The sequence below is a fragment of the Halichoerus grypus genome, chromosome 2 (assembly GCF_964656455.1).
Source record: "Halichoerus grypus chromosome 2, mHalGry1.hap1.1, whole genome shotgun sequence".
Lineage (NCBI taxonomy): Eukaryota > Metazoa > Chordata > Mammalia > Carnivora > Phocidae > Halichoerus > Halichoerus grypus.
The window spans coordinates 201,947,756-201,972,923 of record NC_135713.1 but is presented as its reverse complement, the minus strand read 5'-3'; the positions used below and the strand labels follow the sequence as shown (position 1 = coordinate 201,972,923).

Sequence of the window (25,168 nt, the reverse complement as noted above, 5' to 3'; positions counted from 1 at the left end):
TCGATTCTAGGAAACACTGATGAGAATGGGCCCACTCTCTGCTCAAGGGGGAAGATGCTCAGGAACAAACTTATTCCCAGAGGTCTAACTTGAGCCCTCCATTTTGAGACCAGCCAGCGTCCACATTGGGAGCCCTCATGGGGCCCCAGCCTGATGCTGAACACTGGCCTGCATTATCTACCAACCTCATGCCAACTCTATGAGGTGGGGACCCACGTGCCCCCCATTTACAGATGAGCACACTGAGCCCCAGGAGCTCAAGTGACTTCTTTCAGGTCATACAGTGACATTTGGGATCTGAACCCAGATGGGCCTCAGGCATCTGCGTTCCCAATCGGGACCTGCAGGTCCTTGGAGCGCCAAGAGAGGAGCCCTCCGTTTCTTGCTTTTCCCCGGGGGGGGGGGGGGGGGTGTCACTGGTGGTTGAAGCGCTGGGCTTCAGAAATCTGGAGACCACATGAAACATTCCTTCCAGGGTCCCTGCTTCTGAGACTCACTGTCTTTAGCTGAAGTCTATGCTCATTTTCTGAAGAACCGGCAACCCTGACTGTATCTTTTTTGCCCATCCTTTTCTCCCTCCCAGATAAGGTATTTCATATCATCTCCCACCTCCCTGGAAATGTCCCAGCTCAGTGGTCAGGGGCAGCGTGTTAATAACAGGACAATGCACAGTGACATACAAAACCCCTAGTGGGGGGAGGGGGGTGCTCTCTGTCTTTTCCCGTGGCAGAAGGATAGAGGAGGGGACCCAGAGGCTAAAGTCTGACTTAACAACAATAAGAGAAACCAGCGTCCCTTACTTTGGACTTGACAGTTCATAAAGCAAGGTCACATGCTTTATCTCCTTCCATCCTTCTGATAAACTCCTGAGGTCGGCCTGTTGTTGTCCCCTCCTTACAGATATGACTCAAAGAGACTAAGTGACTCCCCCAAGGTCACACAACCCAGATGTTCTGACCCCACATCTGGACTCATTTCCAGTAAATTCCATGGCCTCTCTGCTCTGTCTCCACCCCTTGACCGCACCTCATCATCTTCTTCAGGTCCAGCTCAAGCCGACTGCCACCTCGTGCCTCCAGATAGTCCCCAGCCTGGTGAGCAGCGTGTCTCCCTCACCAAGGAGGGCCAGGGGGCCTCTGAGATACAGCGCCTCCCTCAGCCCCTGAGCCCTGGGACCTGCCATCCTGGGAGGATCTCTGACCCTGGGGATGGCCCAGCGAGGTCACCATGGCGGTCACCAGCCAGAGCTCAGTTCAAGGCTGGGGTTGCAGGTGGGAGAAGAGAGGGATACAGGGCTCTGGACTCTGCTCATGCATTCATCTGCCCAATGTACATATGCCAACCCACACTGGAGATCCCAACACCAACCAGACACCATCCTGTCTCCAAGAGCCTGTGGGGATGAATTGCTGTTTTCCTCTCTGGGTACACTGGCTGCCCCAAAGCCCGGATGTGGGTTAAATCCCTCAGAAGGGGGTTCATACCCCTGGAGCCTGGGGCAAAAGAGCCCCCACCCCAGAGGCAGACTTTCCCCCAAGGTGGGGAAGGGCCTTGCCCTGACGGCAGGCTCTCTGCCAGTAGCCTGGTATCCTGCGGATCTTGCCAGGTTGCACGGCAGAGGTTCCCCCCGGCCCTGTGAAAGGGCTCCAGGTGGTTCCCTAGCGCAGGGAACCAAGGCATGAAAGAGCCCCGGCCCAGCCGGGTGGGCATGAATAGCCAAGGGTGGGCAGGGTCTCAGATCACCAAGGCTCCAAGCTGTGTGGACCTCAGGCCCTGGTGATGCGCTGAGGGGTCCACCCTGGACCACCTTGGCTAACCTCAGTGGGGGGAAAATGGTGAGGGAACTCAGGATATAGATGGGAGGCCCTAGGTCAGGTCCCTCCAGAAAGTAAAATGACCTGCCCAGAGTCATACTTTAGGGCAAACCTGACTAGAGTAACTACACAGAAGTAGGATTAGGCAACCTAATGTAACGTACTCTCTTGAAAGCTGGGGCAAAAGAATATGAACTGAGATGCCCAGAACCCAGTGTTAATAAAGCAGGGAGGTGTGTGTTTGGGATGGGTGGGTGCCTTGGGAGGCGGCGGGTGGGGCAGGCCCATGCAGTTTAAGGAGCACGTGAACACAAACCCTCAGGGCAGGTCCCAGCAGCTCCAACAGGCAGACACACACGCCCAGGCCTAAAAGCTTATAGGTCAAGTTACAGCGAAGGTGCAGTTAAGACCTCAAATCCCTCTCCAAAGTCAGGGGCTTAGAGCTTGCCAGAAATTTCAAGGTAGCTATTCAAGCTTCAAGTTCCTCATTTTGCTAACTTTCTCTGATTATCAGTAGACAGCTCTGGTCTGAAAGGTTGGAGCAAAACTTAGCCTCAGTGGATACTTAGGAGGCAAAGGCCCCTAGAAATTCACAGGTCTGGGATCGTGAACATCAGGGACAATTAACACCGTCTTTCAATCAAGCCTCCCCACCAGGGTCCTGGCAGTGCAATGGGGACCACTGTCCAGCAGCACCGACCGCGCTCCTGGGGCGGGGGCAGGCGGAGAGACAGCCTACATCCCCTGTGGGCATCCTGAAGGCAGGGTTGGGTTTTACACATCTTTGCCTCAAAGGCAAACCACAATGAATGGCAAATGCTTGAGGAAGGAGCCTCCCTGGCACCGCACGCACTGAATTCTGATAAGGAGCAGCAGAATTACAAAGGGGTGAGGACTTTGTCCTGGAGGTATGCTTAATTGCTGTGTAATCTAACTGGGAAGGGCAAACCCCAGACACCCGTAAAAAGGACAACAAATTGCTGAACAGCTGACCCTAAAAGACAAGATAATGTGTTAAAAATGGAGGGAAGGAGGGGGCGGGGGCGGTGCCCCAGCGAATCAGGTAAGTTTTCTCCGGACAGAGAAGACTAAGCTGTGGTTTCAGGACCGCCAGTCGCGGGGGTGAAGAGCTTCCAGCTGTCAGCAGTGTGGGGTAAGGCACCAGCCCAAGGGGGGCCCACGGAAGGATCCCACGGAAAGCCACGTGGGCTGGGAGCGGAGGGAGTCTGCAGCCCGCACACCACCACGGCCTGACTTGCTTTATTTCTTATTTTTACTTTTTTAAAAATTATTTTTAAGTAACCTCTACACCCAAGGTGGAACCCCGAGATCAAGAGTCGCATGCCACCCTCCCCCTCTCCCCCCCGCCACTCCTGACTTGCTTTAAAACCCAGGGAAGCTAGCGCCACAGCAAGGGAACTGCCACAATGCGCTCGTCCACTTTCCTGGGCAGCACCTCCCACTGGCGTTTATTACTTTGGTAATAACCATTTACAAGGGGAAGCTATTCCTCGGTGAATCGAGCCCAAGGCCTGCTCCTCTGGGACTCAGGAGTTCATCGTCCTACAGGCTCGCTCCGAGCAGAACTTAGTCTCCGCGGATACTCAGGAGGCCCAGGACTCAGGCCTCCGGAAAGCTGGCCGATCAAAGCCAGGTAACCCCGCCCCAACCCCCTGTTACACCGGCTCCGGGGCTGGCCTGGGGCCGCCACCCCCCCGCCCCTCTCGTTTCCAGCAAGAGTCCGGGACCGAATCCACCGCCTGGGCGGCGCAGACCCCCGGGCTCCGCTCTCCCGTCGGTGCCGGGCCGGGAGGCAGGGGGCGGGGGGCACTGGTTCCCGGCCACCGCCGGGTCTCCCCGGGACCCCACCGGCCCGGCTCCGGCCGCCCTCCCTCCCCACCCCCGGCCCAGCCGCCCCACTCGGAGCTCCGACGGTCTCACACTGGCCCATTTGAACCGCGGAGGCCGAGCGGCCGGGCGGGGGTGGGCAGCCGCCATTGGCTGCGGCGGCGCCGTGACTTCAGCGCGGAGGGCGCGGGAGGGAGGGCGCGGGAGGAGCCTGGGAGGGGAGTGTCCGGGAGGCTCGCCGCCCAGAAAGCCCGAGAGCCAGAGGGAAACCGACGCCGGCGCTGACATGGGCCTCCAGCCCCGGTGCCGCTCGGAGCCCACGGAGGGGACAGCTCAGCCGCGCCGGCCGGGCGCTCGCGTCTCTGGGGACCCAGGTAGGCGACAGCCGCCTGCGCCCTGCGAGGCCTGGGTGGGCTTGAAGCCCCCAGAGGGGCGGAGAGGATGGAAAACGCCTCGAGAGGGGGCCGAGGGGCGGGGAGGAGGGCTCAGAGACCCCCCCCCCACACACACACTCCTGCGCCCGCCCCCGGGTGGAAGGGTCGGGCCGGGGCGCGTGCGGGGCGGCCCGGGTGCTTGGGACCCGGAGCCGCGCACGCCGTGTCCGAGCCGATCGGGCTTTGGGGAGGAGGGGCGGCCGAGAGCCGGGGAAGCCGCGCTCCGCCTCGATTTCCTCTCCGCAGACTGGGATTCGGCGTCCGGCCCCAGGCGCTGCTGGAGCGGGTGACACGGGGGGGGTGGGGTGGGGGGTCCCCGGCTTTAAAGATCTGCCCGCTGCCGGGGAGTGGGGTGTGCTCCGGGGCGGGCAGGGGCACCACCATCGCGGCGCGCCGCCCGCAGTCTCCGCGAGGGGGGCGTGTGTGCGCACGGAGTTCTCCGTGAATAAGAACCGAATTCTTCGCCTGTAGTGGCGGAGGCGTGCACACACGCGCTCGCTCTCGTACACACACTGCAGCACACGCCACCCAGTGTCACCGGGCGGGGAGAAAAGAAGGAAGGAGCTGCTTGGAAGGGACCGGCCGAGGAAACAAATACTCCCCCGCCCCCGCCCGCTCCCGCCCCGCCCGCCTCCTCGGAAGACCTGGAGGCCGCGGCGGGAGAGGCCGGGGCTGGAGAGGCCGCGGCGCCTCCGGCGGGGTGCGGCGCAGCCGAGCCGGCGGCCCCGGGAAAGGGGCTACGCGCGGGGTTGGCGCGCCGGGTGCGCCCGGGGCCAAGGGCTGCTGGCGTGGCCGGCGGCCGCGAGCGGTCGGTTAATGATTTAATCACCCCCGGGGGCGGTGGAGCCGCGGTCGGCCCCCTCTGGCTCCGCCCCCTCCCCGGAGCGCCCCCAGCCGGGGGTACAAAACTGCCCCTGTCCCCGGTGCGTCCCCCACCAGCTGCCCTGCGGCCTGGGCCGCCGCGGGTGAGTGCGGGCCCGGGAAAGCCGGGCTGGAACCCGGAGCCGGGGCTGGAGGGCTGTAGCTGGGCGGGCTTCCTGGGAGAGGACTGAGCCGGAGTGGGGTGTGTGTGTGTGTGTGCGTGCGTGTGTGTGCGTGTGTGCGTGCGTGTGTGTGTGCGTGCGTGTGTGTGTGTGTGTGTGTGGCTGGGGGAGGGGTGCTCTGCTAACTCAAACCAGATTCCTGGTGTTTCCCGTAGAGATACTGCAGCCCCGGCTTGGGAAGTTTTCTTTCTGTCCCTGGGAGAATGGAGGGGAAATACAATGCTTTCTCTTTTCTTGTCACCCTTTGCAATCTGACTGGCTCCCACGCCCTCAGCTGCGGCCGCGGCGCCTATTCTTTGCCCGTGTGTATCGGAGCGGTTGAAAGCGGAAGGGGTCCCCGAGCCGCTGAAGCCTGCTGCTCCGCTCTTGAGGGTTTGTGGCGCTGGAGGGAGGCTCTCCCTCATCCTTACCCTCAGCAGCCATCTGGACCAGGGAAAGCTTCCCCCCTGCAGCCAGCGTAAACAATGAGGGGCCCGGGTGCGGGAGGGCCTCCTATAATGCAACTTCTTCGAACAGTCTGGCTTTCTAATAACTCCCCGCCGCCTCCGCCCCCTTTCTGAGGCTGGGGTGGAGGAGGGGACCACCAGCAGGATGGACTGAATTTTAAGAGAACAAAGAACAGGGCACAAAGGAAGGGGAAGCCGAGCTGTGGATTTCCCCCAGAAATGGGGAGTTTGCTGGCCCAAGGCTGGGCCCATCCAGGCCTCTAGGTGGCTCCAAGGCTCCCAGAACAAGAATGGGGCATCCTCTGGAGTCTTGGGAGGCGCCATCCCTGTGCGGTAGCTAGGACCGTGCCCCGAGTGTGGGGGTGCCTCGTGGGCTCCAGTTTTCACCAGCTGCCCTGTGTGAGCTGCCCATGTGACTAACTGATTAGGGCAGTTTATCTCCTCCAAATGTGGACTTCGCCCCTCTCCTCCTTGAGCACAGCTGCTGCTTCCCACAGCGGGGGGCTTCCGTGAACCTAGGGGAGATATCCCAGTGGGTTCTGGTCTTCCCAGGGGTCCTGGTGACCCACGCAGGGACTGGGAGCGGGCTGGTGTGATAAAGTGAGTCTGCTCCCAAGAGGTGGCGGTTTGGGGTGAATCCCAGCCCCCCGGATGTCTCCCTGAGCTCACAGACCCTTGCTCGTTGATGAGCCAGGGTTCATTTTAAACTCCCTAGCTCATGCCTCTGCTTGGAACATTCTTTCCATTATCTGGGGTTTCTGCCCTTTTTTCTCTTGACCCCTCTTTTTCTCTTTCATTTCTCTCTTACACGTGCCCACTCACTGATGCTCCTCCCAATCGAGTGTGCAGACCCAAAATGACTTCTGTCCTGCTGCCTCTTAGAGACTGACCGTCCAGCCCTCAACAGGACTGGAGCCCACGGAGTCCCAAGCGAAGGAGAGTCTTATTTACAAAATGGGCTGGATCCCCCAGTCCCACCCCGGGCGGATGTCAACCTGGGAGAGGAATCTTAGACCCTTCTTGACAAGTCAGGCGCTTTCCCAGAAGGGCCCCAGATTGGCTCTGGTTCAAGGATTCCAACCCCCTCCACCTTTGGAGGGGCTGATTGATTTCTGTGGGCCGGGACAGGCTGTGCCCCGGTGTGGCAGGCAAGGTGTTTGATATTGGCGGGGCTCCCTCGTCTGCTTTCTCTTTCTCATTCTCCCCCTCCCCCACTCTCCCACCCAATCTTTCTTCCCTTCGCTGGTTTGGGTTGGTGGGAGTGGAGAGCCTAGGACTCCTGCCGGGCAGCGTGTCCAGCTTCCTTTGGCTGGACGTTCCACAGGCTCAGAGGAGCTTGGCCCTAGGTGGGGAGGGAGGAGTCTGTCCCTTGGAGGAACAGGATCTGGGTTGATGCCAGAGATAAGGCTTGGGGGCGGAGGGACGGGGCTTGCGCAATCTTGCCCTGGAAGCTGAGAGAGGGCTGACCCAAGCTTAGGTCTTCTGACCTATGTACTGGAGGCTTTTCCTCCCTCAACCTTGGGAAAAGGAACCAAACCTTGGAGCCAGCTGGCAGAGTCCTGAAGGCCTGCTCTAGTGAAGACTTCTGGGGTGCTCAGGGGAGGACAGACCCGTGCCAGCCCTCTCTGGACAGGGAGGTGGATAGTCGCGCCGGGAGGGACTGGTGTGTGGCTGGATGTGGCCCTTGTCTCGCGGTGTGCGGCCGAGGAAGTTGAAGCTGTTACTTTCCCACATTCCCACTCAGCGTGTTCTCGAAGCTCCAGTTTAAAATACACCGCTTGTGGAGCCTTGGGCTCCCTTCCAGAAACGTACATCAGAGTCTCCCCTAGGCACTGATGGCTTGCAGCTCGGCAAGGCAGCAGTGCCCGAGTGTGTCTTCGGGAACAGCCTCTCTCGCTCAGCCAGGTCCGCTCAGGCTACCGCCTTCTGCCCTGGCCATGGGGTGGGGGGCTGGGGCCAGCCTCCGGCTTCCCTGGGGGAGTCTCCAGGTTCTCCATACACCTGTGTCTACCCTGTTCTTGCAGTGACTGAAGGTGGGCTGCCCACCGGACCCCAGCTTCGGGTCTTCCTGGGCTGACCGTGAAGCCAGGCTCTGCCCTCCACCTTCTGCTCCTTGCCCCTCCTTCGTACCCTCAGGGGCCCACTGCCTGCAGCCCTTCTCTGTTCCTTACACTGTTGCCTTGACCCCGGGAGAACACAAAAGGAGCCTTCTCTGGGCTCCACTGCAGCTTCTACACCTCTGTTGAGAGTTGGATTAGGTCCAAAGAACCAGGCGGTGTTTTATCGGGGGTGGAGGGTGTGGAGGGTTTGCGCCTTATCTGAGGCTGGTAGCACCCAGAGTGCCCCAGATTCCTGAGTTATCCAGCCCTCATCCTAGAGAGGAAGGGCAGGGGGCTCTTTTGTCCCACCTTCGCCTCATTCCCTCCCCCCCCAATCAAGCTGAAATCAGAAAGAGTATAAGTCCTGTCTGAGAGAAGCCGGGCTCTTCCCTGCTGCATCACGAAAAGATCTGGAAGGAGGAAGTCAGATGGGCTTAGAAACCAAGTCTCAGGTTGCCGGACCCGCGGCTGGTGGGGACTACACAGTCTGCCCCTGGGCCTCAGAAGCTTGGAGGACTCCTCCCCCTGCAACGCCTCATCCCGGGGACCCTCCAAGGACTTTGAAAAGGGTCAGCCCTAGAGCCTTTTGGATGGGGTATCCTCAGGTGGCACTGGGGCTGCTGGAATTTTCCTCCTACGTCTCCAGGTACAGACAGGGGGTATCCACTGAGAGCCAGAGAACACGTCGCAGCACCTTCATAGCACATAGGTGAGCGGCCACCTTGCGTGTGGTGCCGAGGGCTTGGCCTGTGGGAGCGTATCTAAACCTCGCAGTGACGCTGGGAAGTAGGTAAAGCTAGAAGCTCGTGAGGGCCAGGCCCGGGGGAGGGGTGGGGTGGGGTGGGGTGGGGGTCGCGTCTGGCTCTGGGGTCCATGCTCTTCACCTCCGCCCCGCATGCCCCGGCAAGGCCAAGACCATTTGGAGTGAGTCCAGATCCGCCCGCTCCCTCTGGAGAGCCTGGAGTGTCCTCTCCGTCCCCACTCCTCCACTGAGCACCCCACTCTCAGGAGAAGGGAAGTGAAACCAAACAGGGCCTGGCAGATCTGATTTCAAGCCCAGCTGCTTGCTTTCTGAGGCAGAAGCTCTGGGCAGGAGGGAGGAGCAAGAGGGCCACTCCCAGGTGAGGGGGACCTGCCCTGTGCTGGGCCCCCACTCCACCCCACACCCCCCCCGCCCCCCGCACCTCTTCCTCTCTCCCAGCTCTTCCCTCTGCCATGGCAGCCGGGTGCTTGTGTCCGTCCGTCCGTCTGTCTGTCCGGTGGCAGGCTGGGGGAAACACGTCTCCAGGAAGAGCGCTGTAAACAAGCAAAGTTGCTGAATACCCTTGAGTCACCGGCTCTTGATCTTCTTGACTCCCTTGTAGTTTCCTGTCCCCCCCCCCCTCCAAAGGGTCACGGGTCATGCCTTCTCCTTCTTTCCAGGGCTGTTTTAACTCCCAGGAGGTGAGGAGGCTTTCTCCTCCCCACTCCCACTGCCTTCACCGCCTCCCTCCCTGGGCCCAGAGCACACAGTTCTGGGATTAGGAGGGAGGTGAATGCAGAGATAAAGGTGAGGCAGCTGCTGGGGAGAGTGGCGTGTACCCAGCCCTGGGGGAGCAGGACAGGGGTTCTGGTGGCAGGCTGTGGTCTGTGTTTCCCAGGATTTATCTGTACTTTTCCCTGGGGTGGTGGGGAATGGAGTGCCCAGGCTAGAGACATTTTTAACCTGAAATCCTGTGTAGACTGTGTATCCTGGGGCGCCTGGGTGGCTCAGATGGTTAAGCGTCTGCCGTCAGCTCAGGTCATGATCTGGTCATGGGATCGAGCCCCATGTCGACTGCATGTCAGTCTCCCAGCTCAGTCGGGAATCTGCTTCTCCCTCTCCCTCTGTGTCTCCCTCCTGCTTGTGATCTCTCTCTCTCAAATGAATAATAATAGTAATAATAAAGAACTGTGTATCCTTTGGGTGTTCATACATCCAGAATCTTCATATCTCAGAGGCCGGGGTCCCAGCATGGCTTCTGACCCTCCCTGGTACCCCTTCTGGTGGAGGGGGGAAAAGCCCAGGGTTCAAAATCAGGCGGATCCTGAGACCCTTCTCTCTGCTCTGTCCCTAGCAAGTGTGTGTGGCTTGGTGACGCACTGCTGTCTCTTAGCCTCAGTCGTCTTCTTTTTTTTTTTTTTTACTCTTTATTTTTTTATTATGTTATGTTAATCACCATACATTACATCATTAGTTTTTGATGTAGTGCTCCGTGATTCATTGTTTGCATATAACACCCAGTGCTCCATGCAGAACATGCCCTCCTTAATACCCACCACCAGGCTAACCCATCCTCCCACCCCCCTCCCCTCTAGAACCCTCAGTTTGTTTTTTAGAGTCCATCGTCTCTCATGGTTCGTCTCCCCCTCCGATTTCCCCCCCTTCATTCTTCCCCTCCTGCTATCTTCTTTTTTTTTTTTTTTTAACATATAATGTATTATTTGCTTCAGAGGTACAGATCTGTGATTCAACAGTCTTGCACACTTCACAGTGCTCACCATATTAGCCTCAGTCTTCTTATCTGCAAGATGGGGATGATGATAACTCAGTGGGCTTGTGGGGAAGAAGACAGGATGGTGTTATTACTCGTTTTATTTATTTATTTTTTTAAAGGCACTGTGGTCAAGATAAAGCAGCTGGTTGGTGCAGAATAAAAGCTCAGGGAATGTGAGTTCCCTTTCTCATACCATGGTCCAGGAAGGGCCTGTCCACCTGAGATCCACAGGTCGGGGCTAGGATATCCCTGCCCAGAGTAGGTTCCTAGGCCGGCCTGAGAGCCGGCACAGCCCACTCTTGAGACATGTTATTCCACAGTTCCCTTGATCACAAGTCGCTGAGCAAGGTTGGACAGCTGCTTCTATGTTTTCCAGCCATTAAAGGGTAAATTAAGCTGTAGTGAGTTTTCCCTGGCTGGCTACGTTACTGGCTTCATTTTCTTATAAACTCTTAAGAACTATAAATTCTCTAAAATGAACAAGAATGAATCCGGTGGTGAGCATCATGATTAGCAGAGATCCCTCAAGAACAGCACTGCCCGTGGAGTACCCTGCTTGCCACGTATTTAACCTTCCGTCCTCCGGTAGCCACATTTTAAAAACTAAAGACGGTGGGTGCCTGGGTGGCTCAGTTGTTAAGCGTCTGCCTTCGGCTCGGGTCATGATCTCAGGGTCCTGGGATCGAGCCCCGCGTCGGGCTCCCTGCTCGGCGGGAAGCCTGCTTCTCCCTCTCCCACTCCCCCTGCTTGTGTTCCTGCTCTCGCTATCTCGCTCTCTGTCAAATAAATAAAATCTTTAAAAAAAAAAAAGTAATAATAATAATAAAAACTAAAGACGGGTGAGATTAATTTTAATATGTTTTATTTAACATAGTACATATCCAAAAGATTGCCATCTCACCACATAGTCATAAAAAATGAATGAGATGTGTTACATTATTTTATCATAGAAAGTCTTCAAAATCCAGTGTGTATTTTATTTCTGTAGCTCATCCTCATTTGGATGCTAAACTGCACAGATATTTAATCTGAATCTGAGTCTCCGAAAGTTCAGAGTTGAAAAAGCAGGTTCATATACTCAAGTATGTTTTAAACATAAGTTTTTCCAAAAACTGCATCTAGCATCAATTTTTAAGTTTAAATATTTAAAATAAAGGATTGAGTCCCTTGGTGACATTAGCCACATTTCAAGCTCTCAGCAGCCCTCTGTGGCCAGTGGCTACTGTATCCGATGCCGGAAGTTGAGTATATTACGGTCAAGTGCCAAGAACAGAGGTGCTTCATGTCAGCAGTGTTATTCGATATTATATTGGCAATTGTAGCAGATGTAATAAGATAAGAATAAGAAATAAACGAGACAGAATTATTATCAGTTGCAGATGATGGGCTTGTCTACTTACAAGGCCCAAATGTTCAACGGTAACGATTCCAGTGTGGGAGACAGTACAAGTTTAGTAGGGTGGACATTAAATATATATAAATCAAGATTGTAACCTCCCTGTTTACCAGCTATAATGGTCAGAAACTACAGCTATGGAGAAACAGGAGGAGACAGAACCCACTTACAACAAGACCCAAGACAACAATGACCCAGAATAAACATGACCAAGACCGTGTACGACTTGTAGGAAGAAAACCCACCACATTTAATGGAGGGTATCCAGAAGACTTAAATAAATGGCCTGAAGATTTGATGTGGTGATCAAGTCTATTCCTCGCAAATTAATTTCTTATTTCCTTTCAGTTCCAACATAATCCCACCAGGATTTCTTTTGGGACTGACTGTTTTTAAAGTCCATCTGGAAGAGTAACAACATTAGAAAAAAAATTTTTAGAAAAAAAGTTTAGGGATGTTACCCTACTAGATGCTCAAACACGTTTTACAGAGGGGCAGTGTAGACCTGGTTTAGGAATCAACAGACCCGTGAACACAAAGGGGAGTCTGGAGATAGAGTCGTGAGTGGGAGGTGTCTGTATATAAAGAATTTTCCTATCCGATGAAGGTGACATTTAATGCTTTACCCACATTTTATAACAATCCTATATGGAATCAGGAACATTATTGTTATATTTTAATTGTTTTTCTATTTTAAATAATCCACAATCTTCTTTACTTTGTTGTATTCTAGCATTTTTCTCTATGAATAGTTGTTCATTAATACCTGGTAGCTTTAGAGGAAGTGAAGATTTTCATACTCTTAGAAGTGGGAAAGGTCTTTGCTTCATATTTCGAAAGCCACAAACCATGAAACAAATTTGGCTACGTAAAAATTAATAAGCACTCTGGAAAAGAAAACAAAATCGTCCCAGTGTAAATGGGTATATGAAAAATTTGCAGAAATATTTGAAAAATATGATGGTAAAAAATGTAATTGCTTTAATATTTTAAAAAGTCCTACAAATCCATTGGAAAAGGTAAAGCCCCTTCCCCAGAAAAACGGGCAAACGATTTCAACAAGCAATTCCCAAGAGAAAGGATACAGAAGCCAATGATAACAGGCTTTAAATGCTCACCGTCCTTAATAATGAAAGAAATACAAATCACAAGTTTGCAAGTGTGCTGGTTACTGAGTTTTTTGTGTTTCTAACTAAAGGTGTAACACCTGGTACTGGACACCATCGCCCTGCGTTAGTGGGACTGTAACTTCGTTGAAATTTCTGGAGAATAAATTAACAGTAAGAAACAAAAGTTATTTAACTCACTTACATGTATCCTCTGGAATAAGGACTTGCGCCAATTTAGCTCCGAAGGATTTTGTTACAGAGTTCGGACAAAACGGAAGCTCAGAAGGATTTTTGTTACAGAGTTCAGACAAAATGGAAACAACCTGGCATTCCTTCGTGGCCCACTGGGTGTAAAATTTAGAAATTTAGTACTTAATTTAAAAGAACTTTAAAGTTTATTAACATGTAAATATTTTCGCCCAAATGTGAACAGTGGGTTGCTTTATTTATCTACCTGCCGTGGAAGGTACTGCAAGTTCCATATATCATTTCCATTTTTAATAACTACGTTTTAAAAAGTAAGAAGAGATAGGTGAGATTAACATATTAGCCCAATACGTTCAAAATATGTGGGTTTTTTTTGAGGGGGTGTGCGGGGTGGGCAGGCAGGGACAGAGGGAGGGGGGAGAGGGAGAATCCCAAGCAGGCTCCACACCCAGCATGGAGCCCAGTACGGGGCTCGATCCCACAACCCTGAGATCACGACCTGAGCCGAAATCAAGAGTTGGACTCTTAACCAGTTGAACCACCCAGGCGCCCCCAAATATTATCATCTTAACATGTAATCAATAGCAAAATATAATGAGCTATTTTACATTTTCTTTTTCGTCCTAAATCTTTGAAGTCCTTTTGTATATTTCACCCCTTAGCATGTGTCGATTTGGACTCCCCACATTTCAGATGCTCTGTAGCCACATAAGGCTGCTGCTGCCACGCTGGACAGTGTAGCTGTAAATTATTTAATAACCCCTAGAGAGGCAACAGAAGGCAGAAGTCACGGAGAAGGTGTGGTGCGGAGTATGTGGAGCTCACCCTGTGAGCCCTGCTCTGGCAAGAGCCTGGTGTCCTGATGAGCTGGGTCGGGCTCACCCTGCTCCCCACTTCCCCAGCAGGGATCCCCAGGGGAAGCAGGTATTGGAACAGGGCCTTGTTCACTTTCCCTTTCTTCCAGGAAGCAGGGAGTGTCCATCTGCAGGACGTGGGATCTGGCCAGGCGTGGCTGGGGAGTGGCACCCTTGGGCCAGTGAGCCTGGTCGGGATGGGCAGGAAGGCAGGGGTGGTGGAGCAAGTACAGGGCGCCCAGCTTGGGTCAAGGTTCTGGTCTTCCTTCTTGGCGGCTGGAACGACCATGAAACACAAGATGGGGCCTAGAGCGGGGCGGGCATGAGAAACGTTGGAGGCAGGGCCTCCTGAGCCCACTCCTAAACATGCCAGGGGAGTCCTTCTGGGTGGTCCTCCCTACCCCCCACCTCTCCCCTCCCAGAGAATCAGAACAAGGGGAGGTTCCTCCGAGCAGGAAGCTGGAATGAGATCCTGAGTAAGGAAGAGCCCATTTGAGCCATCCCTGAGAGCAGATCTCTGATGGGAAGTCCATCCAAGGGAGTCTTGATTCCAAGGGTTTTCCAGAAGCAGCCTCCCCAGTGCCATCCCACCCGCACAGGGACATTCTCAGCTGGGGACATCTGAATGGGCCGGGAGACATCACCTCATTCAGAAAACCGTGTGTCTGAGGTCGGCCAGAAGTTGGCTCAAGTCAGCATTGAGTAGCGGTGAGAGTGATCTGTGTGGGGTGAGGCTCACGCCATCTGAGCCTCAGTTTCCCTTTCTGTAAAATGGGGGCAATCTCGACACCCTCCTTGCAGGGAGAGGGGCACAAGTTTCCCCTGTCCTAGCACGATGCCTGGCATGCGGCAGACGCCAGTAAATGACAGGACTGCTCTGTCCGCACAGGACTTGATGGTTGGCTAACTGTGGGGGCACCGTGGTGCTGGTGGTCCTGCAGGACCCCAGCCTTTTTCTCTGCTCCCTTGAAGCCTCCAGAAGAGCTGAGCTAGGACTGTAGAAGCAGCAGAAGCAGAACCTTCACCTGCCCAGGGCATCTTGGATAGGATCCCACTGTGGGATCACCCACGTGGGAGGCTGGCCTCCAACTGGAGCTTTAGTGGCACCAGAAAATTGGCCCGTCTCCGGTGACGGTGTGGAGGGGATGACTGTTATCTTCTCCTGCTCGGTTGAAGAGGCTCAGGCGTCAGGAAGCAGCTGTTGGGGAGTGAGTTCTTTCGGGGGAGTCCTAATCTCCGTGTCTCCCCTTGATTCCAGGTTGCTATAGATTGCCCACTTTCTCCTCCCACACGACTTAGAATAAAATGCACGCATCCAGCTTGGGGGGAGGGATGGAGGGAGAACAGACATCCGTGGGGGGTGCATATTGGCACAGAGAGTGGACCCAAGACCCAAGCTGGGGGCCTTGCACTGAGCCTGAGAACCAGACTGTTCTAAGGTGGTGTTAAAATTAATGTCTTTTCCTTAAGCCTTTGATGCTTCGGGATATTATTATTATTATTATTATTATTATTATTATTACTACTACTACTAAAACAAGATTACCACATTAAAGGAAACAAAATACCTCTGTCCTCTCGAGCCTGACATAACTCCTTTAAGCCTTTATTCTTGTAGACTTGTGATCACTCTGTATAAACGAGCGGAAGCCCTGCTGGTTTTTTTCCTCCCATGTGATGACATGTGGCCACCAGTGGTCCATGTGGCAGCCTGGTCTTCGTAAGCCCCCACTCCTCGTGGCAGCATGTCCGTCAGTTAACAACTCCTCGTCCTCTCAACTAGTTCCTTATTCCTAGCTGTTAGGTGGTTTCCAGCCTTTTGAGATGATAAAGAAGGCTTCTGTGAATAACTAGGTATGTGACTTTTTCCCCTGCTTTGACATCGTTCCTGCTGGAGAAGTTGCTAAATCCTACTCACTTGAATGCCATTATTTACAGAAACTGCCATGGTGGCTGGTGCCCCAAGACCACACTTTGGGTTGTGTGTGGCTAATTTATTGGCCGGAGCCCTGGTGTGGGGACAGAGGCCTGGCTCCCATCCATGACCTCAGGCGAGTCCCTCAATGTGGCTTCAGCATCTCTGAGGGAATGGTCGCTCCATACCCAGGATTTTAGGGAGATTACTTGACATAGAAACACAAGTGGTACGGGAGGGGTCATGAAAGCTCATCTTCCCATCCTGCACTTTTTTTTTTTTTTTTTGGTGGCTGTTCAGGCTCAGATTATTTTAAGACAGTGCGTCTTAATCACCCGGTGCAAACAGCACACTTTCAAATCCAAGGGCTTTTGGCAGCGCGCGTGAAGGAAGTAGAAGGTTCCAAATAGTACGAAAGTCAGCTAAAAGGACAATGCAGCCCCCATTGAGGTTCCTCCCGCAATGTAACAGTGTGGATCGAAGCGTCCGCGGCTCGCTCCCATTCACGGCAGCCCTCGTCCCACGGCTGGAGGGAAGCTCTCTCCGGCCTTCGCCAGCACTTCTTATCTTTGCAGGGTAAGGCTGCCAAGTGTTCCAGAAAGCACCGAATCTTTCTCCGGCCACAAAAGCCAGAGCCCCCTAACCTCTTCTGGAGGGGAGCGGCCCCCGGAGGGGTGCGGCCCGCGTTTCCCAGAGCTTCTTGCACAAGCCCTTCTCCGCGTGGCTCCAGCAGGCGGATGCTGTGCCGCAGAGTGCCTCCCCCATTTTGGCCAAGTGAAGCTCTTCCTGGGTGGTGGGATGTTGGTTGCACGCCTGGGACAAAGGCCCATAGCCCACCAGGTGAGACCTGCCACTGCAGAAGCCCTGTGGGGCTTGGCGTGGGGCCTGGAAGGCCTGGAGTCCCCTTTGATTCTGCCCTTTCTGTCTCCCCCCTGCCGCGGGCCTCAGCAGCTTCTGATGTCCCTACCTCCAAAACATGCCCTGAATGGGCCCCCCCCGTCATCCGTCTCCTGGCCCCCATCCTCTTTGCCCTGAGCTCCTGCTTGCCCTCGTCCATGGCTGCAACCCCAGCTGCTATGGAAACCTCCAGACGCACAGATTGGATGACTTCCCTGCTCAGGAGCTGCCGTTGATTTCCTTTCATACCTAGAATGCCGTCTGGACGCCTACCTCGTCTTCCAGGGAGGGCCTGTGGGACCTGGCCCCCAGCCCCTGGGTTTTCGTTCTGTTCCTCAAACTCCACCAGCTTCTTCCCACCTCTGGGTGTTCACATGTGCTGTTCCCTCCTGGATTGCCCTTGACCTGCCTGGTTCCTTCGCATCATCCAGTTCTTGGCTCGCAGAGCCCCTTCCTCGCACCCACATTCACACTACAGATGTGCCCCCGGAAGGCAGGGGGCTTATCCACCTCGTGATTCTCACTGCCCCCCTGTCTTTAGGGCCTAAAAGAGTATGGAAAAATTGGTGGGTGTGCAGGAAGTCGATGAATGAATGAATGAGTAAATGAACAAAGCCTCCGGTAGCCATTCCCAGCCATGACTGAGGTTGTCCTTCACCACATACCCCCTTCTGTTCAGCCACGTTGCTTGGGGCTGGCCCGGACGGGTGTTAGAACAGCTCAGCAGAGCTGATGGAGGGGCAGCTCCCCAGTGGCCGTGCAGGGGAGTGTTGAAGCGTGCGTCCTCTGAAGCAGGGTGAGCTGCAGGTCAGCTGCAAAGTGGGAAGCCTGCCCTGCCCCGGGAGAGCCCAGTTCTCTCTCCTGCCTTGGTCAGGCTGCCAGCCACCGGCCACTGCCTGGGGCTTTAGGAGTGCTTTTGTCCAGCCTGTCCTTCTGTCCATCCAGCTGCCGCTGGACTGGCTGATCTGGGAGGCCGGTGCTCTGTGTGCAGCATGCCAGCAAGCATGGGTGAGGGGTCCAGGCAAGGGCTGTCCTCTGGAGTCCCAGGAACAGAGCGGAGCTGAGGGTGTGGTTGGGCTCAACCAACCGGGGGCCTGGCCTTCCAGGGAGGGCTCACTGCGCCTGCCTTAAAGGAATGTTATGTGGTTGGTGGGGTCAAGGGTAGAGGAGTCCAGTTCCATCAGAGGCTGGGGAGAGTGAGGGAGAGCCATGAGTTCCTGCTCGGTTTTCCTTTGCTCTGCCAGGAAAGTGGGATATGATGCTTCCGGGGTGGGGTGGGGAGTGGCCGCCCTGTCATCGGGCAGCCTATTTTAGCCACTTCCCCAGAGCTGAGTCATTGCACTTAGCAACGCCCCCTGCCAAAGACACAGCTCTCTTTGGCACGATCCCCTTCCTGGTGGGCTCTTAGGTCTCCTGACCTGCCCCCAGGACTGGCCCCGGGCCACCTGCTGGTCCTTAATCTTGGTATTTATCACCCCCACATTGTTCTGTGTTCAAAGCTTAGGGTTCTCACCAGCCCTGAAGCCTGCCCCATCTGGTCTGAGCTCTAGGATTCCAGAGGCCCAGACCTTGGCCGGGCTCCAGGACTCCTTGCTGGACAAGTGAGATGGGTAGGTGACTCCATACAGACCCCAACTCTCTCGAGACTTTTTCATGCTGGGTATTGGAGATGGTTTGGTTTTTTATAAGCCAGAAAGCCTCATTCCTACCCCCGGGGAGTGAGACCACAAGCAGCAGAGAGCATTGGCTAGACTTTCGCTTTCTTTCTGGGGTGTAGGGCCAAGCCGGGTACTGGGGCCCTGGGGGCTGGCCTGCAGATTTCCCTGCTGGCCTCTCTTACCTCTTCTCCTGTTTTACCCGCCAGGATAGAAGCGGGGGCTGATGGGACCCTTCTGTCCTGTAGTTATGATGGCCAGAGTACCAGGTCCCTGTGAGTGGCCACAGGGCTCTTCACCAGGTCTGCTGAGGCCCTGGCAGCTGGGTTTGTGGTTCGTATTTCTCTTCTCTGTGAGGCCCACTTCAGATCGGGAAACCACAGTGCTGGATGGAAGCTGCTCAGTGGGTCTGGGGATTCCTGCTGTTACATCAAAACCCTTAACGCAGCTCTGGAAATTCATGTCATGTGTTCCCACGATTCTAGCCCTTTATGCCCCCTGCCCTGCCTCCCCTCTTTTTTTTTTTGTTTACCTGGTAAATAGCATAAGCTTTAGTTTCATAGCTGTGTTCTCGACCCGGGGCAATTTTGCACCCACCCCCCCCACCCAGGGGACATTTGGCTGGCCTGGAGACATTTGAGGAAGCAGCCAGGCTCCTCCTTTTTCTCCCCTGGCCCGGAAGCAGGGAGGGGCGTTTTGTTGGTCATGGTAACTGATGAGGGACGCTACCCACCAAAGGCCAGAGAAAGGTCTGGAGCAGAGTAGAGAGAGCACTGGACTGGGAGACCAGCTTCTCGCCCAGCTCTGCCCTTTGGGGCACAGACCTGGATGAGTCACTTTGCCTCAGTATACCTGTTTTCTGGGGCTGCCCTGGGTGTCCCTTTCCTCCCAGCTCTGAGATCCCAGGACTCTGTGACCAGAGGCAGGCGCTAGACCACAGGCAGGTTGCAGACATGAGCCCTTTCCATTCTTGCCTGGTGCCCACAGAAGCCTGAGGGATTCCCTAGTATCAAGATGTCGCTAGAAACCTGGTTTGATTTCCTTCTGCTCCTAACAAGTCTGAGGCCAACTGCAGACTCCCTTTCTCCTTTTTAGCCAAAGAAAGTTTTCCCCCAAAAGTTGGCCTGTGAACTCAGGGTCACATAGGGTGACCCTCTTCTGAGCAGTGGCGAGGGGATGAGCCTGAGGCCAGTAGTTTCCATGAGTGTAAGAGTCAGCAAACTATGGCCCATGGGCCAAATCTGGCCCACAACTTGTTTTTATATATAAAGTTTTATTGGGACACAGCCATACCCTTTGTTTCCATAGGGTCTGTTGCTGCTTTCCTACTAACTACAAAGACGGTATCTTCCACGAAGCCAGAAATCTTGAGTCTCTGGCCCTTTATAGAAAATGTTGGCCAATTGGTCTAGCTGATGCATGTCTAATTATTTAGAGGTTAGATCCCAGGACGTGGTCTGGAGGGAGGATTCAGGTTAGGGGTAAGGGAAGCTAAGTCGCCTGAGGGTTTGGTGGGGAGAAAGAGGAACATGAGGAGGGAGAGCTGACTGGCCATAGTGGGTCATCTCAAGGCCATCCAGGAGAGTCCTCCCCTGGCTTGGAGCCCAGCCCAGGTCACTGGTGTGGCAGGTCTGCCCCAGTGCCTGGCTCCCGCCTCACGTCCTACAGGACTTTGTTTGCCGGAGTGACGAGCATAGGACTGCCTGGGGCAGGCACGGGGTTGGGAGCCATCAGACTGGGCGTCAGCAGCTCTCTCACAAGGAGTGAGAGTACTGGGGCTGGCGGCCGGGGGGGGGGGGGGTGGTTGGAGGACACAGAGAGGTTGGGCCAGGAACCCCGGAGCGGTCTGCAGGCTGAAGTGGAGCCCGGAGGGCAGGATGGAGGTGCTGCCTTTGAACAAGGTCTGCTAGACGGGCTTCAGCGGTGAGCAGGCCCCTTGGAACCCCCTCTGGAAGCTCAGAGTCCAGTGGGCAGATTACAGCCCCGTGGGTGGGAATAGGAGGGAGCGGTGCCTGCGAGAGAGGGGGCATCCGGAGTGCTGGGTGGCCGAGAGGGCGTTTCCCAGAAGTGACGTCTCCACTGAGCCCGGAAGGACGTTGGGTGAGCCAGGTGACAGGGTACTCTAGCAGGGACCTGCATTTGTCCAGTCCTGGAGTCCAGAAGGCAGACGCTCAGGGGCTGGGGCCGAGTGCAGAGGTAGGGGGGCACCAAGGAATGGCATTGAGGAGGGAGGGAGGGAGGCGAGGACTGGTGGCCAGATCCAGGGGTCTGCACTGGGGAGTCCTGGATGGGTTTTGTTTTAGATAAAAGGTGATGAATGGTCTGGAGAGGGATAGAAGGGGAAAAATGGGGATCTGCTGGGCTGGTGTCAGGGGCCAGGCAGGATGTGGTGGGCTAGTGGGAGGCAGCCTTAGGGGTGAGGAAGAAACCAATGGGGTTCCCATAGGTTGTGCTTTGCAGTGGGAAGGGTGGGCCTGCCGTGAAGGTAGAGTTGGGAATCGTTAGCAAGACTGGTGGTCGACACCACGTCTCCCCACCCTGCTCAGCCCTGCACTACTGGGTTTAGCATTTGGGGCAGGTCGCTCCGGGAGGGGAAGGGGCTGGTTTGGCTCCAACACGGGACCTCATTTCGGTGCTTGCCAGGAGCTGTGTGTGTGGTACCTCGAACTTTCAGACAGCCCAGGCTCTCCTGGGGTCCCCTCTGCTGATCTTCTGTTCTGGTTAGCTACCCGCCCTGGCCTGGGTCTGCAGATCTCGGGGGCCAGACCACCTAGTCCCTGCCTTCCCACACCCTTAATGATTAAAGAAATCAGGAGGCAGTCCTCTTCATCCCAAGAGGCACAGAGTGAGTCTTCGGCAAAGAGCTTGGCCCCACAGTAGAGAAGTCACAGGCGGGGTCCTCATTTATGGGACACCCAGCAAGGACTGGAAGGCTGGGGAGCTGGTTCTGTGGGTCCCAGCAACCCCGCCCCAATTCTGATTCAGAAGGTGAGCCTGGCCACCCACATCTGTGGAGATGCTGGGCAGCGTCTCTGGGGCCCGTCCTGTTGGCTCCCTCCTCTGAGGGCTGTGACTCAGGTTAAGGTGTCCACTGACTTCAGAGATTGAGGTCAGACGGCAGGAAGAACTTAGAGCACGTGTCCCACCCTCAGCTGCCGCGTGGACTCGCTGTGTACCTCCACATCCTTCAGTGTGGTTGTTTGCTCTGGCAGCATCTTGGTTGGGGGACGACATCCTTCTCCCGGGTTCAGGGAGAGCGTGTCTGGCCTCCCCCCGGATTTGTAAAAAGCGCTCCCCTAACCCGAGTGCCTGGGCGTGAAGAAGGAGGCAGGGTTATGACACCAACTGCCGGCTTATTTCACGGTGGTTCGTTTTGGTGGGAGAGCTGAGGTTTGAGTAGCAGCCCCTAGGCCGGTGCGCTTTGGTGCTGTGCGGCCAGCCAGGGTTAACCCTTTGCCTGCTCTTCTCTCCTTGCAGCCCTATGATCTCCTCCTTGTCACCCCCTCCACCCGCCGGACTTCAGATCTGACCCCCGACCCGCCTGCCGCCCTCGGGAGGCCCGCCCCCCAGCACGATGCCTATCCTCAAGCAGCTCGTGTCCAGCTCGGTGCACTCCAAGCGCCGCTCCCGCGTGGACCTCACGGCCGAGATGATCAGCGCCCCCCTGGGCGACTTCCGGCACACCATGCACGTGGGCCGGGCGGGGGATGCCTTTGGGGACACCTCCTTCCTCAACAGCAAGGCCGGCGAGCTGGACGGTGAGTCCCTGGATGAGCAGGCCTCCTCCTCGTCCTCCAAACGCAGCCTCCTGTCCCGGAAGTTCCGGGGCAGCAAGCGGTCGCAGTCGGTGACCCGGGGGGACCGGGAGCAGAGGGACATGCTGGGCTCCCTGCGGGACTCGGCTCTGTTCGTCAAGAACGCCATGTCCCTGCCCCAGCTGAACGAGAAGGAGGCGGCCGAGAAGGGCTCTGGCAAGCTGCCCAAGAGCCTGTCGTCCAGCCCCGTGAAGAAGGCGAGCGCCGGGGAGGGCGGCCAGGAGGAGGCGGGCGAGGGGGAGCTTGGGCCTCGGCGGAACGGGGCCGCCGCCCCCCACTCCCCGGACCCCCTCCTGGACGAGCAGGCCTTCGGGGACCTGACAGAGCTGCCCGTCGTGCCCAAGGCCGGCTTGGGGCTCAAGCACGCCGAGTCCATCATGTCCTTCCACATTGACCTGGGGCCGTCCATGCTGGGCGACGTCCTCAGCATCATGGACAAGGAGGAGTGGGAACCGGAGGAGGAGGATGGCGGTTACCATGACGACGGGGCCGCGGCCCGCAGCGGCGCCCTGCAGGCTCCCCTGGCGGCCGCGGCGGCCCCTCCCCGGGCCAGGCAGGAGGGCGCGGCGGGCCGGGACCTGCCCCAGGACGAGGGGTGGGCGGCGGCCCCCAGCCCGGCCTCGGCCCGCAGCGAGGGCAGCCACACCCCGCGGGACAGCAGCTCCCTGTCCAGCTGCACCTCGGGCGTCCTGGACGAGCGCAGCCCGGCCTCCCGGGGCCCCGACAGGGCCCGGGCCCCACTGGCCCGGCAGCCCGACAAGGAGTTCTCCTTCATGGACGAGGAGGAGGATGAGGAGATCCGAGTGTGAGTGAGGGGCTCCCGGCGGGGCTCCGTCTCCTCCCTGCCCCCGGGGCCGCCGCCCCCTTCCCTGCCCCGTCCCCGTGCAGGGCAGCCAAGAGCCCGGCTTCGGCCGCAGACCCTGGACTCTCCCGGGCGCGGGGAGCTGGCGGGGGCTGCAGGGTGGGCGCAGCCCTGCTGAGCGCTGCGGGCCGGGAACCGGCCGTCCCTTCCCTCCGCCCCGGCCTCAGGTGGATGACAGCTGGCGGCCAAGTTCCTGCCTCGTGCGGCCGCCGCAGCTCAGCCCCGGGGTGGCCGGGGGCCACGGCTAAGGACGCTTGGCTCACCTTCCCTCTCCTGGCGTTTCCGCTGCGACTGGTGGCGTGTGGCAGGAGGAAGGGTGGTCACGGCCCCCGGCCCCTCCGTCCCTCATCCCCAGCTCCTGCACCACAAGCCTGGAGCCCCTCGGAGCAAAGCCGGACCAGATGTGTGCACTAAACGCAGCCCCTTCCAGGGGACAAGAACGGGATGGGGAACGAAAGGAGGCCCCGGGCTTCTTGAATATTCTAGAAGGGGCTCTTTCCAGGATGACACTAGGAACAGGCTGGGCACTCACTCGCTCGGTCCCTGTTGATTTGTTTGTTCTTCTTGTCATGTTTAAATCCTTCCAGAGCGGTATCTGGAACAGCGTTAGCAGATCTGCCGCCGGAAGGAAAATCAGATCCTTTTAGAAAACCTTTATACTAAGTGCTTCCAGACTTTATTTAGAACTGTATGGGGTGGGTGTCCGTGCATGTCTGTCCCTCCTCCAACCCCATAGCTACTAACAATTGAAGGCAGCCGGTGTAGAAAATTTCTGGAAGATGATTTTTTTTAAAAAAATAATATATCATTCCTATGGAGGGATAAAAAGCTTTTTTGACTGCATTACTCCCCCCCTACACACACACACACACACACACACACACACACACGCACGCACGCACACTACTTCCTCTTCCTTCAGGCAGGACCCCCTCCCCCACTCCTGAGGGCCCTGAGGGTATGGAGTTGCCAGATTTAACAGCAGAACAAAACTAGAATGCTGACATAAATTAGAATATCGGGCATACAGAGGATAATTTTTTAGTACCTAAGTATGCCCTGTGCCACGTTTGGAACATACTTATGCTAAAAAAAAAAAATGATTGGTTCTTTTGAAATTCGAATTTCACTCTGGCCCTTATAACCCTGCCCCAGGGGATTGAATGGGAGCTTGGGTGTGTGGCCCAGGGTTAAGGATGCTGATTTTCCTGTCCTGGGAATAAGCTAACCCACCTTCTCCTGTCCCCTTGTAGCGGTGTGGGGAGGGGACAGACACAAGTACCACGGGAGCCAGGCCGGGGCCGGCGGGCGCAGCTGCTCTAGTCTGCCGTGTTTTGTCAGATCCTGATCCAGACACTAACTTAGTTCCTGATTCCGGTGCTGTTTCTAGTAACGCGGCTCCCACTAGGGGAGGAATGAGAAGGGGCCGTGCAGCCCCAGCCAGCTACCCTTGAAACCCATGCAGACCCAGTGGTCAGTTCCAGATTCTAAACTGTATATTTTTTTCATGGTATTGTTAAAACAGTGAGGAAACATTAAAAAAAAAAAAAAAAAAAAAAGCCCTGTGGCACGCCGGGTGTCTGTCTCTGCTTCTGGGGAGAGCTGTTTCGAGATGTGGGTGGGTGGGGGTGAGGGTGCTGGGGGGGGTCCTGGGCTACCTGTGCTTTCGTGGCACTCAGGGCCTGAGGTGGCTTCTCTCCCTGTCCCTTTGGGGCCCTCCCCTCCTGCGCTGCTCCCCAGCCTCTGGAAGCACAGGGCTCATGTGCCTGTCTGCCTGGGCAGGCCCTGGGGGCTCTGGGATTGTGGTGCCCCCCACCCCCTGCCACTTCCCAGTTTGGGGCCCTTGGCTACCTAGTCCCTTAGCTGCTCATCTGTGATACAGGAATCCTGCCTCTCTTAACAGGGCTGGGCTGCAGACCTAGTCACTGCAATGGGGTTGGCAAAGTTGTTACTAAACCAGGGGAGGCTGTGTCCCCCCCAAGCCCCCAGGTGCCCACATACATGGGAGCGGTCACCCCCGGGGCACAGCGGGTGCCACAGTCGGGAAAGGGGCTGCCGTCCCTTCTTTCCCGGCCTTGTACTGTCTGACCTGGAGAATGACCTTCCAGGCAGCCTGTTCTCTGTCCAGCCTCGTGGCCTTCGAGGTGGACTGTTGTCCCTGTTTTACAGAAGGAATGTGCTCGAGAGGCCGCGTGGCCACCTTCCCCAAGTCACGAAGTAATAGAATCCGAACATCATGGACCTAAAACCCTGTACCT

The 25,168-nt window shown here is 56.2% G+C and overlaps 1 protein-coding gene across 4 annotated transcripts; it reads left to right on the top strand.

The window, feature by feature from the left end:
* The first annotated feature begins 3,887 nt into the window (after nt 1-3,887).
* CDC42EP4 (CDC42 effector protein 4) lies at nt 3,888-23,803 on the top strand. Of its 4 annotated transcripts, none has more exons than XM_036079058.2 (2): nt 3,888-4,036; nt 21,711-23,803. In XM_036079058.2, exon 2 carries the CDS (start codon nt 21,808-21,810, stop codon nt 22,855-22,857), a length of 1,050 nt encoding a protein of 349 aa, XP_035934951.1. In that variant the 5' UTR covers nt 3,888-4,036; nt 21,711-21,807; the 3' UTR covers nt 22,858-23,803. The 4 variants fall into 4 exon arrangements, with proteins under 4 accessions (XP_035934951.1, XP_035934952.1, XP_077922148.1 ...); XM_036079059.2 differs by lacking the exon at nt 3,888-4,036 and adding an exon at nt 4,925-5,061; XM_078066022.1 differs by lacking the exon at nt 3,888-4,036 and adding an exon at nt 16,241-16,521.
* The last annotated feature ends 1,365 nt before the right edge of the window (nt 23,804-25,168 follow it).

Bases quoted from the DNA above. Each gene is read 5' to 3' on its own strand.
- CDC42EP4 (XM_036079058.2), top strand. From the start codon at position 21,808: ATGCCTATCCTCAAGCAGCTCGTGTCCAGCTCGGTGCACTCCAAGCGC.